This window comes from Platichthys flesus, chromosome 6, assembly GCF_949316205.1.
Source record: "Platichthys flesus chromosome 6, fPlaFle2.1, whole genome shotgun sequence".
Taxonomy (NCBI): Eukaryota; Metazoa; Chordata; class Actinopteri; order Pleuronectiformes; family Pleuronectidae; genus Platichthys; species Platichthys flesus.
Window position 1 is genome coordinate 10,717,386 of NC_084950.1, and position 16,195 is coordinate 10,733,580.

At 45.3% G+C, this 16,195-nt stretch overlaps 1 protein-coding gene across 1 annotated transcript in view; it reads right to left on the minus strand.

Annotated features, from left to right (window-relative positions):
* The window catches only part of grm3 (glutamate receptor, metabotropic 3), a 36,906-nt gene that overhangs the window by 4,174 nt on the left and 16,537 nt on the right, over nt 1-16,195 (minus strand). Inside the window, exons 4-12 of the mRNA XM_062389422.1 lie at nt 15,008-15,151; nt 12,125-12,394; nt 11,041-11,662; nt 4,234-4,476; nt 3,919-4,108; nt 3,045-3,354; nt 2,742-2,935; nt 2,443-2,575; nt 412-589 (exon numbers count right to left, since the gene is read on the minus strand). Of these exons, the coding sequence (XP_062245406.1) occupies nt 412-589; nt 2,443-2,575; nt 2,742-2,935; nt 3,045-3,354; nt 3,919-4,108; nt 4,234-4,476; nt 11,041-11,662; nt 12,125-12,394; nt 15,008-15,151 (2,284 nt within the window). The remainder of the gene's footprint in view (nt 1-411; nt 590-2,442; nt 2,576-2,741; nt 2,936-3,044; nt 3,355-3,918; nt 4,109-4,233; nt 4,477-11,040; nt 11,663-12,124; nt 12,395-15,007; nt 15,152-16,195) is intronic.

The window sequence follows — 16,195 nt, forward strand, 5'->3', positions numbered from 1 at the left end:
TCATAGACACTAAATCTTTAATTTAAGTGCTTTTAAACGTTTTACTCATCGTTTTTGTTTTTAATACACTTATATATGTTCCTAATGATGAATTATCACAATTATAATATTAATAATTTTATTATTGTAAATAATTAGATCTGGTCACAGTGGTATCAAACATCTAACATGTGTTTGTATTCTTTTGTATTTTGTTCCGAAAGAAGAAAATACAAAAAGATAAAGGAACTGCTACATAGTTTATAATTCAAGGTTTTGTATTCCCTGTGGAGGAACACGGGGCTGTTTGCTGTGCTGGATATCGAACGGTGAATCAAGCTCTTTCGACAGACGCATAATATAACAGACAGCAAGAGAGTGCTGCTGTAAAACCCTGTCTCTTTAAAAATGAGGTAACCGCGTGTAACTTACCGTGAGATGCGTATGTGGTGGCTGCACCGCTGACACTGAAGCGATTGAGGTTAAGCCTGTGGCTGGTCACATTCTTCTGGGGCTGGAACATGATGATATGGACCTTCGGTGCAAACATACAGCCCAGGACCACGAAGCCACTCAGGCTGACGGAGATACACATCGTGGTGGTCTGGACCTGCCGAGGAGAGACGGGGACACGGGGGACACAGTAATTAGTTGTCAGACCTTGATGGATAAATCGTATGCTAATGTAGAACAAAGTAATTGCTGTTAAGAGCTAATCTGACGATAATAATCTGTAATAATGAACATTCTTCCAAGTCAGTTTTTGAGCGAGTCGTACAAAGTGCCTCGCAGAGAGTAAAGCAACGATAAATTGAAGCCACTTTGATCGACTAAACACTGAGCATAGAAATGCCTAAAGTAATCAACTGATCTCTGCGCAGACAGAGCCAACAAGAGTGTAACTCTGTATTGTTAGACTGTTACTCTGCAGCAGTCCAGAGGATAACAATTACAGCTGAGATCAATACGAGTCTCGGGCCAACAGAAACTCAGCGGCTGCTCAAACTGATTTATTGTACAAAATCAATGCTGAATACAAACTTGTGCGTTCCCTATCCTTGGGTTAGAATCAGTCTTTATTGTCTCTCTTAGGAGAACTTTGTCCTCCACATTCAAAAGAAACACACAGCCTGAATGTCCCTTACAAGTTGCCGTAAATCATTATTGAGTTTGACTTTGTGTGGCCGCAGTATAAGTATCACAGATGGTTACAGATGTGTAACAGCAAATCCCGGTAAATCACGGTACGGTACAAAGACACATATAAGTAATCGACGGCACGACATCTCCTCTGTATATGTGTGTGCATGTGCGCGTGTGTGTATGTGTGTGCATGTGCGTGGTTGTCCATGCGGCTGATGTTATGCTTTTACCTGACTAATCTTAAAGTCAGATTACAAGGCCAAAGAAATGCTTAGTTCCAGAGAGAGAGAGAGTGGGGGAGAGGGGGAGAAGGGTTGGTGCGTGTGTGTGTGTGTGTCAGAGGGGGGGTGTTGGGGGATCAAATGAGCAGCCCTGGCATCAGCACTCTTCTCTAACGCCCTTTGATACACTGCTTCTGCTTGTGTGTGTGTGTGTGTTTGTGGAAGCGTGCGCTTCAGGTATGTGTGTATAACTTATGATTTGTATGGGTCGGTTGAACGCTCGCTCCCTCTTTCCTGTTAAAGCTGAACATGTGTCAGCACTTTGACAGCCTGTCTTTTTGTCGTCCCAGCACTGACACTTGCCAGCAGGATTAGAAATAGTTCTCAGTCTCCTCACCACCTGTGTGCACACTATCCTGTGACCTGTGTGCTGGTAGTAATCAGCGTTGACAAGACATAAAACCGCCCACACAGCCAATTATAATATTCTAGATAGTGGATTTTTTAATCAACCTCCATCCATCTATCCATCCATCCATTTCCTTCCACTTTTCAGAGATCAAGTTTCTGAGCTAATTGTTCCAGGCATCAATTTTTTCCCAGCCCTGCTTTTCCAGCTCCTCCTGGGGGGTCCTGAGGCCTTCCCAGGTCAGATGGAATATGTGGTCCCTCCAGTAAGTTCTGAGTCTACCCCTGGGTCGCCCCCCCAACCAGTTGGACCTGCCCAGTAAACCCAGCAGCAGCCAGAGCCCTTGACCATAGGGTTGTTGCAGCATCAGCAGAAATGTTGTACTGGACTGTTGTGGTGAAGAGAGAACTAAGCTGCAAGGCAAAGCTTAGTTCCCTCCACGTTCCGAGCCTCTATGATCAAGTGCTGTGGGTCATTACTCTCTTTTTGGAGTTACTGAGCTTTATAACCTCTAGTTTCCAGCTTTTTTGCTAAGCTAAGTTAATCAGCTACTACAAGAAGCTTCATATTTAATCTACAGACATGAGAGTGGTATCTATCTTTTCATCACTGAAACAAGTGTGTTTTTCTTGTGTGTGTGAGTATGTGTGTGTGTGTGTGTGTGTGTGGGTGGGTGTTTGTTCAAGATACCCTGTAGTCGCTTGATGTAACATAAAAGATGGGAAGAAAGGCCAGCCATATGATACAGGTAGTGTACATGGTGAACCCAATAAACTTGGCTTCATTGAAGTTCTCTGGGCACTTCCTGGTCTTGAAGGCATACCTACAGAGAGAGAATCATATTTTTTGATTAGACACCAACAGGAAACAAAACACAATTAATACCTAATCTACAAAAATGTGTCCATGGAAAAATATGTTTGCAGTTTTCTTAACACCAAGAGCAACGGGCCCAAAACAAGTGGTCGAAGCAGCTATGACCCACTTACACAGTACACAGGATGACCAGGAGCACGTCATATCCCAGTGACAGCAGCATACTGGAGTCACGGACATTACACTTGAGGATGACAGTTTGCCGTCGCTCAGGCAATGTGAAGCGCCGTGTCCCAGGAACCTCCAGCAGCAGCCACACTGTGACCATCACCAACTGGACGGAGATTAGACTCAGACAGATGAACACCTGAAGAAGACGAGAGAAGAGAAAAGCTCAAGTCATCACAATCCCCTGTCTGTTAATCCGTCCATTTGGCTGATGCAGATTGATCCATGATGATGCAGCAATCGCTCACCTGAGACGACGGGCTGATGAAGCGTGGCCTCACCGCGCCCGCTCCGTCTTTGACGCCATTGAAAATCCTGGCAATTCTGTTGGTTTTGGTGAGGAGGGCTGAGTAGCAGACAGCAAAGGATGTGCCCAGGCCGAGGCGACGCAGGGCACAGATGGCGGGAGAGGGTTTGGCCAAGAAGAGGAAAGTCATGGCGTACGACAAGAAGACTCCAGAGAGGAGGATGTAACAAAGCTCCCTGCCCGAAGCTTTCACCAGTGGCGTGTTGTTGTGTCGGACAAACACCCAGAACACCATGCCGGTGCACATGAACCTGGGGACAGAAGATGCACATTTAAGTATTGTTTGCTGTTAACTTTATAACTTTGAGCAAAGCCATACATCATTGACTATATTTTGAAAATTGTCTCTTGAAAAGCACAAAAAAAGTTTAGAAAATACAAATTCTTAACACATTCTCCTGTGACGCCTTCTATGTCTTTTGACTTTAAACATTGGCTCAAACTCTGATACCATCCAGGACCAGCTTCCAAACAATGAGGAAAAACTGTCTTGGTTTTAGTTGTAACAGGCTTTAGTCAGTATTTGAATGTATTGCTACCTCCAAAAACAAAGCATTACTTAAACTAGCTAACCACGCATGCAGCTTGTGTTTGAAAAATGAATCACAGTTCACTTCATTCGTTAAACATTTTGTCTTGTGGTTTGGAAAGACTAGAAAATACAATTCTTCACAACCCTAAAATGTGTATGGAGAGTCTTTCTATTAGGTTTGAAATCCAAAACTTGACAGTCGGTTCCCTTAACGCCAACACGTACACACACCTCTCAGGACCAGTCAAACTGACATCTTGCCGACAGCTCTTTTATCACTCACCCTACACAAGCAATAGTAATTGGACCGATGGCCCAGGCGTCTTCCCACATTATGTAGTCCTCAGGAAGGTCATAACAGGATGCCAGATCGTCAGTGGGCCACTGGCCGGGAGCGCAGGGCGAGCAGGTGAACTCATCAGCCAGGTATTCATGAGGCTCACAGGCCGTGCAGATCCAGCAGCAGTACTCACCTGGGAAACAGGGATACGAACCGCAGAGTGTGGCAGCTTGAGATTTTTCAAAAGGCACAGATGCTTGATAGGGTATGTTGCTATGACAGAAAGAAAAAGAATGTCATTGAAATTCAGTCCCCTACCTGCCTGCATTTTCTTCATCTCATTACGTTCGCAGGGGTCGCTGCACTGCGAGGTGGGCACCACTTCTCTTGGCCAGTGGATGAGATCACCGCTCAGTGTCAGAGTCTCTGCCCATTCGCCCACTGGCATGTAAGTATAACGCTCGCCGGAGCGCTGGTAGCTGAAGATGTTGTATCGGCCCATGCCGTCCCCCTGGGAATCAAACTTCACCGCTGTCTCGATGCCCGGCGGAGAGAAAGGGGCTGGCGGGGGGGTGGTGAGAGGAGACAAAGAAAGGAAATGAAAGAGATAAGACGAGTGGGAAAAGGAGATTAAAGCTAAACAATCGCAAACAATCATCCCATTGATTTCTCACTGATGCCTCTTAAAAGCAGCAGTGAGGACAGAGACAATAAGCCATGGTCAGTTAAGCCTTAGCAGTCCAGAACAGACAGTGAAGGACATTACAATAGTGTTTTTCATTACTGAAGTCCAGCCAGGTACAAATGTATTGGCTAAGAAGCTATAAATGCCTGGTCTGCTTGGCCTCCCATCCTTTCCCTCAGGTCACATAGGAATGAAAACTCTTTCTAAATTCTGATCCGACAAAGTTTATTACCAAATGCATCATTAACAAACTGCCCATAAAGTCATGGGCATGAAGGCAGAGGACTGAATCCCTGGGCAGCGCTATAGCTACCCACACATTGATGGAATTAGCCTCTGGGTCTCTTATGTGAGGGAGGTACACTGCTGAAACTGCCAAATTGGTTTGTATACAAGTTGTTATGAAAGGATTACCATCTACCCTGAGGATGTGGGAACAGAAGAGATTGTAAAATTGGCAGGATGCTGAAACCGTAAAAAAAAAAAGCAACAACTAAAAAAAAACACAAGGACAAAAAGCATCTATGGACTCGGTTAAAAACAGCTAAAAATAAGCGCCGCGCTGTTTGAGGCATCGCTCGCAGCGTTAGCACCTGACAGTGCCGACACTTGGGCGATTTTAACGTAGACAAAGTATATTGTCACCGCTCCAGTGCCACGTCTGTCCTTACAGCAGAGCAAGTTGTACACGGCTGTTTGTTGTATGCCGCTGCCTCCCCCTGTCAGAATAAGATGTGGCTGGGGATAGTGCAGCATATGCTAAGGTTTATAAAGCATCACTCTTCGACGTATAACAAGGCTGTTGGTCCTTCAGAGCACAGACGCATCAACTGCATTGTGCCTTCCTCGTATCTCTGTATAATTGGATAACTGAAAGAAATCGCTGGGCTAAATTCCTTTTTCCAAACGTGGGGCTAAAGCTTGGGATCAGTGGAATGAATCGGGACACAGATTACGATTAAACATTTCGACTGAATGAGAGTGTGCACGCGCGCACATGGAAGCTCCGTTAGATTTTTCCTTTACAGTTTTAATGGTTATGGTTTTACCGTGAGTTCTGTGGGAGACTGTGCTGACAGAACCGGAGCTCTGACCCCTCTGTTTTTGTGTGTGTGTCCGTGCAACAATGAGGAGGGCTAAAGCTGTTCTATTGTTGAGAACGCTCAGCTTGTCAGGTGACAGCGGAGGGTGTTATGGTTTATGAAATCCATAAATCACCGAGACAACACAGCCGTCTTTCTTTCTTCTCTCTCTCTGTTACAGGAAATTCTAGGTGTCAAGTCTTCTTTGGAATTTTCGGGGCTAAATGTTTAGGTGACAGCTAAATGAAAATGATTTCAATAAGACGGCACTGATAATAAAACTCGGAGATGTGAAGCGATACGAATCCATTATATTGCACGTTGGCAGATAATAAAGTCTGCTAATAACACAGAGCAATAAGACAAGCTGGGCCGCCTCCTCTTCGATACCCAGACACACTCACAGAAACACTTTGCCACCAGCTAATTATCATAACGGCATCTTATTAGGACCTTAGATGTGCGCTGAAGCCTAATTAGCTGTATGTGGTAATTACGTGTAATACAGACTAAAGAGATAACGACATAAGCCCACAGACCCGTTTATGGGCAACGTATTGTCCTTGACTTCCCTTGAACGGATCACATTCAGGGAGCAATAGACTGAGAGGATCGGCAATTCCTTCCTTCAGCCAACAGCCTCAACCTCGCTGACATGACAGGGCAGCTTATCAGGAAAGTGTATGAGGTTGCAGGTTAGAGCTGGCGAAGGCCAACGAGACCTCGCATGTGACTGCAGAGAGCTGACGACAGCCGCCTGTGGGTCCTTGACTGAGGAACGCAACTCAATCTCCTCAACACTCTCCTGGGATGTGTTTAAAAGTCTGGTGAGGACAGAGGATTCTGTCTTTGACCGGCAGGGCTAAGAGTCTATCATAGCAATGTGTAACTGGAGTTGTGCAACATGCGAAACGTTGCTAATTAGCAAACTGTAAAGTACAACTGAGGCTGATGGGAATGTCATCATTTGGCAGGTATTTGGCAAACACCAAAGAGACGGGAGAAAATTATTTTGATGATTTTTCTTGGTGAAGTCAAAATTTAAGGCACTAAGGGTGGCAGGGGCTCAAGGGTTAGAGCGGTCGTGCTCTAACCAGAAGGTTGGCAGTTGAAGATAATTAACCCCAAGTTGCCCCTTCTCAATGGAAAATGCTGCACATAGATGCACTTGAAAATTAAACTGTAGTGTAAATGGCTTTGATTGGTCATCGGGACTAGAAAAGTGCTCTAATTACAGACCATTTACTGTTTAACATCCAGCAGCTAGTGCTAGAGGAAAGAAATCTTTAGGGTTCATTAAACATTTGGTGACAACCCCTTGGGTAGATTTTCAGATATACTATTTCAGCCAGTACATATGTACACCAAGTTAGGTAATTGAAATATAAGCATGTTTAGGCTCAACAAAACAAAGTGTCCTTTGCCCAGACTAAGAGATTTAAGTGCTTTGAAATCCAGAATTGCATCTGCAGCCCGGGCCGCGATATATAAAACAAATAAAACAGTTTAAAAGAAAAAGTTTAGTGAGAGAAGCTGCAGTATGAAGGAGCCAAACCTGAGACATTCTGTATTCCTGCTAACTTGAGAAACGCCTTATTATTCTAGCTTAATTAGAAGCATGGCGAAAACAGGCTTTTCATTCAGAAGCCGGGAAAATTAATTATGTTCTCGGCCATGTCGGGCTAAAGCGAAGCCCAAGGGGTATTGTGGGTATTAAAAGCAGGGAGAGAGAGAGAGAGAGAGAGAGAGAGAGAGAGAGAGAGAGAGAGAGACTTATGGGAGGGGGATCTTTTCTTTGTGTGGCTAAAAATCCAAAAGCTGGCTGTTGATTGGTTTTTGGCTAGGGAATAGAGAATTATATTTCTGGGCACCAATTCACCTGAAATCTTCAATTTAATCCCATTTAATATTGACGAGGTAAATAGTGCATTAAGGCTGATGCATAAGTACACACTTGTTTCAGGTAAAATATATAGATACAGTTCCCCCGGCACTGTTCATGGCGTGATCCACATTTCTTGACCCTCTTTTCATCCTTCATTGGTTAATGACCTTTCACATCTGTGTCCCAAAGAGAGAGTGTGTGAAGGGACATGTGCACACATCCCTGAGCATATACAGATACGAAATAACAGATGCACTCACATGTCAAACACACACACACACACACACACACATACACAGACCGATCACGTTAGCTATATTTGTTCTCTCTGCAGATTGGCTCTCCAGGGACCGAGGTGCTCCCTGGGCCATGGAGCAACAGGCCGATTGGGAATAGAGGAGGTCTACAACGCGTGGTCAAAACATATAGAAGGGAAAGTGAAGCAGCAGAGAGATGAGGCTCGACTGAAAGAGAGGTGGTGAGACAGAGAAGACAAAAGAGGGAAAACGGAAGGCCAAAATCCGGGAGGTGCTGGGTGGGAAGGACAAGCCAAGAGACAAGATAAGGGCAGAGAAAAGAAGGAAGTGACAGGGGAGGAAAAAAGAACAGAGATAGCACAAGAGAAAAGCAAGAACCCGATGTGACGGCAGCAGAGCTATAGGTGGATGGAGGAAAGCCTTTCAGATGGTGGAATCAATAGAGAAAAGGTGAAGGGTGGATGGATGCATGAGTGTGGTGGAGTGGAGGAAAAAAATCCGGCACAGAGAGGCGGTGGAGGCAGGAGAGAAAAACCTTGTGAAGTCTGAGTGGGATGTGCTGTTTTTTAAATGCAGAGAGAGTAGGACACTTTTCTGGGTGACAGAGAATAAAAGAGAGAGAGATATGGAAGAATAGAGAGATGAAGAGTGAGAGAAAAGAGGGACGTAAAGACAGGGAGAGACGGAAAGACGGCATAGACGGAGGAGGGGAGTGCGGAGAGGGAAAAAGAGGGAGAGAAGGAGCGAAGGTTGTTCTCTAGCATCTAAACGTTGCAGTGAGCTCTCTGCTCAATATGGCCCTGAAGGCACACCGCCTCTGCTAACACAGACGTATCACACACACAGACACACACACACACACAACCACACACACACACACCAAAGCACAGAGAGGGGGGGATATCACATCTATCGCCACTATTTGAACAGAAGACTGCGTGCATGTGTGTGTATATACGGATCTGTTTGCTGCAGATCGGGGTGGTGGGCGGGTGGGAGTTGAATGATGGCTTTGAGGAGTGTGTGGGCCGGGGGTGTCTGCAATTTCATACTGGTGTATATATATAAAAAAAAAAAAAAAAGCATTTCAAGCTGCCTCTTTGAGAGAAAAAAAACTCAAAGAAAACGCTGACTGTTTTGCCGTGTCCATGCGTGTCCCTCCTGCGCGTTGGCTAGTGTGTGTTTTATGTTCGAAGTGTGTTTGCCGGGCCTCGTAAAAAAAAACAAACGCACAAATATGCCCCCCCTGTGTCTGTCGGGGAGCGGTTCCCATGATCCACCAGATCACTTCCACAATGGGCAATAGTGTCGGCTTCATTACCATAGCAACTAGCGAGATGAGACTGGGTGAGGAGAGCGGCATATGAAAACAGTAACACACTCTCCTCACCACACAACACACTGCCTCAGTGCACCACATACGCTGTCACATAACAAAACAGCCAGATCACAGTCGACGGCAGCTCGAAATGTGAAGTTGAAGAGGGAGGGGATGGGGGGAATGGGAGGGGGGGGGGGTCGCTGGTTCTTACTGGGATGCATGAAGTGTGACTTGCATGTGTGTGTGTGTGTGTGTGTGTGTGAGTGTAGGGGAAGGGAAAGGAGTGAGATAGAGAGTGTTGGTTTTTCCGTCAGCAACAGTTCAGACTGAGAGCACTGCGGAGATGCGGTGATGCTGCAGTATTTATACCCCACGTTCAACCTCAGCTCACCTCGGCTGCTTCCATCTAAAGATGTGTACAGTATGTGCGGCGGTGAGAGTGAGTCAGGCCGGGCCGTAACCAGAAAAACGCAAAAAAACAAAAAAAACAAACGCAGCAACAGTTCTGTGTTTACCCGAATCGCCATTTCCAACATCCCCCCATTGAGACACATCCTTTGTTGTGTGTCTTTTTTATTTCACAGAGACAGCAGATTGCCATGCCACGCTGAGCTGTGTCAGAGATCCTCAGTTACTCTTTCGCTTCTGCAGAATAAAGACTTGCCCCTCATGGAGGTACATCAGTAGTGAGAGGAAGGGAGGGAGAGTGGGAGGGGGATATACAAAGGGAGGAGGATGATCAGATATGAAGATTCGTCGATGGCATTCGCATCTCTCCTCTCCTCTCCTCTCTTCTCCTCTCTTCTCACCACTCCGCATCATTTTTAAACTTTCAAAACTTCTCACGTGTGTTAATCTGCATATCTATTCCATCCCTCCATAAGCAATCGCCTCGACTCTATCCTCTCACTCCGTTTTTCTCCCTCTCCACCCTCTTCCTCTCTCTTTCCTTGTCTATGTCTGCCTCCTCTCAGACAGAGATGCTCCATGTCCTTTGATTTATAGCAGGAATGGAGATGGGGAGTTTCAAAGAGAATCCTCTTCTTCTGCTGACGCACGCTGTCCCACTCCGGCATTGCCTCAGTTCTCCCTCCCTTCCTCCCCCTTCCCTCCCTCCCTATCTCTTCTTCTATCTTCCTCCTTTTTTTACTTATCTTTTACCTGAAACCCAAACTCTTCCTTTCTGTCTGTCAGTCTTATCTGTTACCTTCCCTCCTCCCTCCATACGTGATGCCACTCTCTTGTCCTGGTGCTCTCTCTTTCTTCTCCCTCTCCCCTGCGTCCTGTGGCAAAGCGGCAGTGTTAGTGCGGTGTGTCCGACTGTTCTTGATATCTGCTCCTGGTCACGGTCAGTGGAGGAATAAGCACCTCTAAACCTGTCAGTCCTCGAGACACAGCAGTTTATTTATACCGCTCCCTTTGTACGCCATCTGTCAGTCAAGCCAATCCTCTGTCTCCCCTCTCCCAATTCGACAGGGCCTGACAGACAGGCACCATGCTATAGGAGCTATTATAACGCACACAATCTCATTAGTGCAAGAGAGAACAATATGGCTGACGGATTAACCGGAGCTCTCTTTCCTCAAAGCAACTTTGTAGTGTCGTATCAACTGCGTATGGGTAATAGGTGTCAATGGCGGGCTGCCTCCGACAATACGCAGCAATTAAGCGGATTTGTCTCACTCTTCATGTTCTGCTTTGGCTGAGGAGAAGGACAATGTCCCTGTGTTGTTCATGAGAGGACTGTTAACTAGGCACAGCTCTCACATCCCTGTCCCCCCCCCCCTTTCCTCCACACTTTGTTCTTCATCATTCACTGAGTTTCACTCTTCAATCCCCCTCAGCCGCCTTATCTCGGACTCCTCACTCTCCTCCCAATGCTCCAGCCGTCTTACCTGCGAAGCTGACGTTGAGGATGAATTCCCTGTAGAGCCTTCGCCCGTCCAAGGCCTTCATGCTGTCGCACAGCTTGGTGGTGTTGAAGCAAAGACTCCTCTGCATGTTGTGAAGGGCAAGAGCCATAGCGTACACCGCGTTCACCACAAACATGATCTTTGACTCGGGTTCAAAGTTGTTCTTATCAATGGACAAATCCTTGTCACACGGGGGGAGAAGATGCGTCTCCCCGAGTCCAACACCGCCACCTACTCCTGCTCCACCGCCACCTAGAGAGCACTGGAACCGCTGCTCCCAGAATTCCCTGAACCAGGGATTACGGTGGTTCTTGACCGGGTCCAAGCTGAGGAAGTAGCGGTTGAATTCTGGCACGGGATTGGCTGACAGCTCAAGTGTGATGGCCCCTTCAGCGGCGCCCTCGTTTCCCTTGACAATGCTTTCCTGCGCACCCCAGCCATCGCTGGCCACCCAGATGAAGGAGGTGTTCAGCCGGGCAGCAGCTGCCAGCAGCTCTCTGGCATCGTCGCTGCGCAGGAAGAGAACGGCCACTCGGGCATTCGGCTTCTGGAGGAGCTGACGGATCACAGCTTCATAGGACTTCTTGGCGTTTGAACGCCCCACCTGGACAGAAAGACAGAGGGAAAAGCATGGACTGAAAATGCTTCTCCTACCCGCAAATAAGCTAAAGATCCATATGTTCATCTGTTTATCAGTATGATTAAAAAGGAAGAAAGCAGAATGCATTCCTTACTTCGGCCTCATACTAACATTCAGTAGCAAATGAGATGAAAAATGTGACTGTGAAAGCATCCGGAATGAGTTCTTGGAGATAAGCTTTCATTTTCTGGTTCACAACTGATAACACCAGTGTAATATAAACCCCATTTTGTGTAAGACAAGATAAGACATGACGACAAAGCGCAATTTTAGCGCCTTGTTCATTGTTACTGGTGCAGCTTCCGGCCATAAATCAGTATGACACTCCAGATTAAAAAGTTCTGCTTTTTAGCTTTGAGCAGTGGTGTTTCATATTCATGCAGATCGAACCACAGAAAAAAACGTTCTATTGAATACACCCTTTACCTTCTCTGAAGTGGCGATACAGATGTTCCTCATGCGGGCCTCTTGCTCGAAGGCCTCTATACCCGTTTCACCGTAATCCCCCTCCGACGCCACGGTGGACACGTATGTCCAGTTGAAGAACCGCAGGATCTCTGCCATGGCCTTGGCCTGATAGAAGTCAGGGGGCACGGTGCGGGCGAAGTAATCATAGCGGGATTTATCGCTGAGCTTGGCGCTCGTCGACGCGTAGCTTATCTGAGGGATCTGGAAGAGCCTGAGAAGATTGGCAACCTGAGGGCAGAGATGGAGAAGTGACATTAATGAGGAACAATGTGGACGACACTAAACATGTCGGGACTCAGTAGAACCTTTATCATCCCCAAGGCCAAACAGTCCCCTTCTGAAACCATATTTTAACTCAATGGATCCAGATTGTTATTTGGATCTGAAGATAAATTCACACACATAATTCCCCCTTAACTTTTCAGATATTCTTCATCAGGATCCAGGAATTATTCTCTTAGAAATCAATGACATTCTATATCTGACGATGTTAAAGAAAGTGACGAATAATTCCTGATTCTGAATCCTGATCTAGAATGGCAATGCCTTGGGTGTTTTATGTTTCTCTTTCAAATCTTCTTATGTTTCAACTTCTTCAGTAAGTTATCAAAGTTTGATCAAAACTTGTTAGCATATTGACAAAAACAAGAAATATATAAGAACCATCAAATTATTGAAATGATCCTTCGTTCAATGTACTTTTTTCATCAAAGGGAAAATTGGAAGATATTTATAGGGTTGTTAGTGATAGAAATTCCTTCATGGATAATGTGCTTATTTAAAGATAAAAGACAATTCAGCAAGTGTAGGAATAGATAACACACGCACACACGCACATACCTCACACACACACAGACTCACACAAACTGACTCATGCATTAGTGATGGACATCATCTGGGGTCTACTGATGTCCATATAATATTCCCTTTTACAGTTGATTGGGGTTTGTTCGTATTTGCTTCATTACGATTTTAGTCACAGACGTTGAAACAAACAGTAGAAATCGAATTGCTACACACACTCATGCGCACAAAGACATGTGAACGTACACATTCAAACATGCACGCGCAAATACACAACATAAAGTACACAGCCATTCAGTTCTTGCCTCCGTTTAATCCTTTTAGAGCGCATCACTCTGGGCTTCTCTATATTTCATTCGCAGCTCAGTTGATGAGCTGTTTTGACAACATGTCGGAATCTCATTAGACTAATAATGTAGAAGATTAGAAAACACACTTGCATACATATACTGACGTGCACGAGGACAGGTTGTCACACACACACACACACACACACAAACAGACACACACACACTCAGGCAGCTGCTAAGAGTTTTATGGTTTTTAGGTGGCAGTTGACTTAAATGTCGGGGAAGGTCACGCTGCAGAATTCCACCGCATTGCTCCATCACCTTCCACTGAACAATGACCACAGCTAGTTATGGGGTCTGTCTACAGGGACACAGACAGTTTAGTTTGTCAGTAAAAGCTGCTGAGAGAGCGAAGGGAGACGCACTGTTGCAATGGGCTCAATATGAGAGACAAGTAAAGAGAAAAATGAAAGGGAAGGAGGAGGAAAACTGGTGCAGTGGAGGGATGGTGTGTGTTTTCTGCTTGGAATGCAAGTCACACACACACGCACGCAGACACACAGAGAGACACACACACACACACGTGTGCGGACGTAAGGGGCGAACACTGCCTGCTATGTAAATGGCCTCGAGACAATGGAGTTTAGTTGTGCATGATTAAACATTAAATAATTCCCTGTGACTTCATTAAGAGGCAAAAGACGGACCGGCCAAGTAGAGTGAGCACAAAGGTGTAGCTGGATTAGCTTCACTGGCAGGAGATAAGGCAGCAGAGCACAGTTCAGGTCCTGTAAACAGCGATGCCCTCAGAAAAGGCAGGTAAAAACAACAGCAACGGCCACAGAGGGCAACGAGAAAACAGAAAACAAAGGATAATTATGTTTGATGAAGGACAAGAAACAGAGCAGATGTGTTAACAATGGCTGCCCCAGGAAGGAGGAGGAGGAGGATGAGAAGAAGGGGGCTGAGGTCAGCATACACTGAGCTCTCACCAAATAGCCCGGAGGGACGCCTCAGAATGAATATAAAAGAGAGGAAAAAAGAAAAAGTATAGCCAGGGATGAGAAGGAGGAGCGCAAAGATTTAAGGGACTGTAACAGAAGGAAAGAAATACAGAGGATGAGAGAGAGAGAGAAGAAGAAGAAGAAGAGGAAGAGAAGACAGTCGCTGAGATTAGGGATTTAAGGACTGATAGGAGGAGGCTTTTGTGCAGACACAGAGGAGTAAAGGGAGAAGGAGGTTTTATGCTAAACTATGCAAATTGTAGAGCTCTGTCACAAGTGCTACAAGAGCTGGGGAAACACACAGGACACACCAGTGAGACTTCCAGGAAACAAGTACACACACGACAACATACTGCCACTGCCATGTCACTGGAACTTAGCCTTTGCACTCTAGATCACGCAACTTGTGCAAAGACGAGTAAAATGAACCCAAAGAACCAAGGAAGCAAATAAAGATGGTTTCCTCCACGAGCTTATGTTTTCATCTGCATTGTTTGTTTGTTCCTCAGCAACAACACACAGATCTCGATCGGGGGGAACATCCAGGATTTTAATTAAATTCATGGATCTTGATAAAACAAAATCAGGCATATTTAGGGAACTGAAATCTATGAGTGTGTACCATGTGGTGCAGCAATTAAGGGAATTGCTGGGCCTTGGCAGAGCGAATCGATCTACAGAGTGCCATAGTCCTAAAATACATTTTGCAATATCCCTCCTACATCGAGCCGTATGTGTGTTACCTGTATGGAGACGCTGCTGAAGGATCCTCCTATGACGCCGGCGATCGCGAGTGGGCTGTCGTCCTGCAGAGCGTACGATCCGTCGGGACAGATGAACTCGGTGTCGTCCACCTTGGTGAGGGAGGCTCTCACAAACTCCAGAGCCTATAACACAAGCACATAAATCGAATCCCCCGGCAGCGTGTACGGTGAAGCATATGGTATAATCTATTTATTCCAAATCAGCCCCTGATTTATGTTCTTTATGTAAAAAAATCTGTCACGTATACATGTACACACAACTGATTGATAGTTTTTCTTGAATATTTTGAAGGGGCTCTTGAAAGGCTTTCAGTACAGGGTCTAAATGTGAGACTCAGGGACATTATAACATATTTCTGCTGTGTGCAAACAGCCAACAGACATACAACCTATTTAAGGGACCCTATGTCAAGAATCCAGGGTTTGTGCATTCAAAAGCTCATTGTCTAAGTTCCCTGGATGCATCCTCTTTTAATAGCTCGGGAAAAAAAATACAATCGTCTTCTGAAGATAACAATCACTGAGGGGTAAGTGCTTTTCTTTTCTTCTTTATTTTATTTTGTATCCGGCTCATTTCCCTAATCCCAAATTTCTATTTCTATTTCTGTTATCATTTGAGGCAAGGTCCCTTTTTCCCAGAGTGGATAAAGAGAATTACGAGATGCATTTACTTCACCTGAACATTATCTTTTAATGAGACCTTATAGTTGCATTTGACTTCAGATGGAAACATTACTTGTTTTGTATTTTATGCCTGACACCTCTCCAGCAGAGCAGCAGTTTTAGGTGTGAAATTTATAGGAGAAGTTTAAGTTGCCCGACGCGAGAGAACAAATAGCTAATAAAGCAACTCGGTGTGAGCTGTGCTGCATTCGAGAAGTCTCATCAGCATTTGCTGGTAAATGCAGCGTCAACAGAACAAAGTGCAAAACAAAAATAAGATCTCCAAATTGTACTGTTCAAATAACATAACATAGTTTTATATAAGTGGTTTAATGCTGTAATATACCAATGATATATATTGGGCATATATATCTTTGAATAGGACCATCTTTAAACAGCATCAGCAGCATCTTGTGCATATGAAAGCTTTCTCCTATCATCATCACCATCGTGGGCGGCATCAACCGATACTTGAATTTGATTGGTTAGACGTTTAGCGTGCTG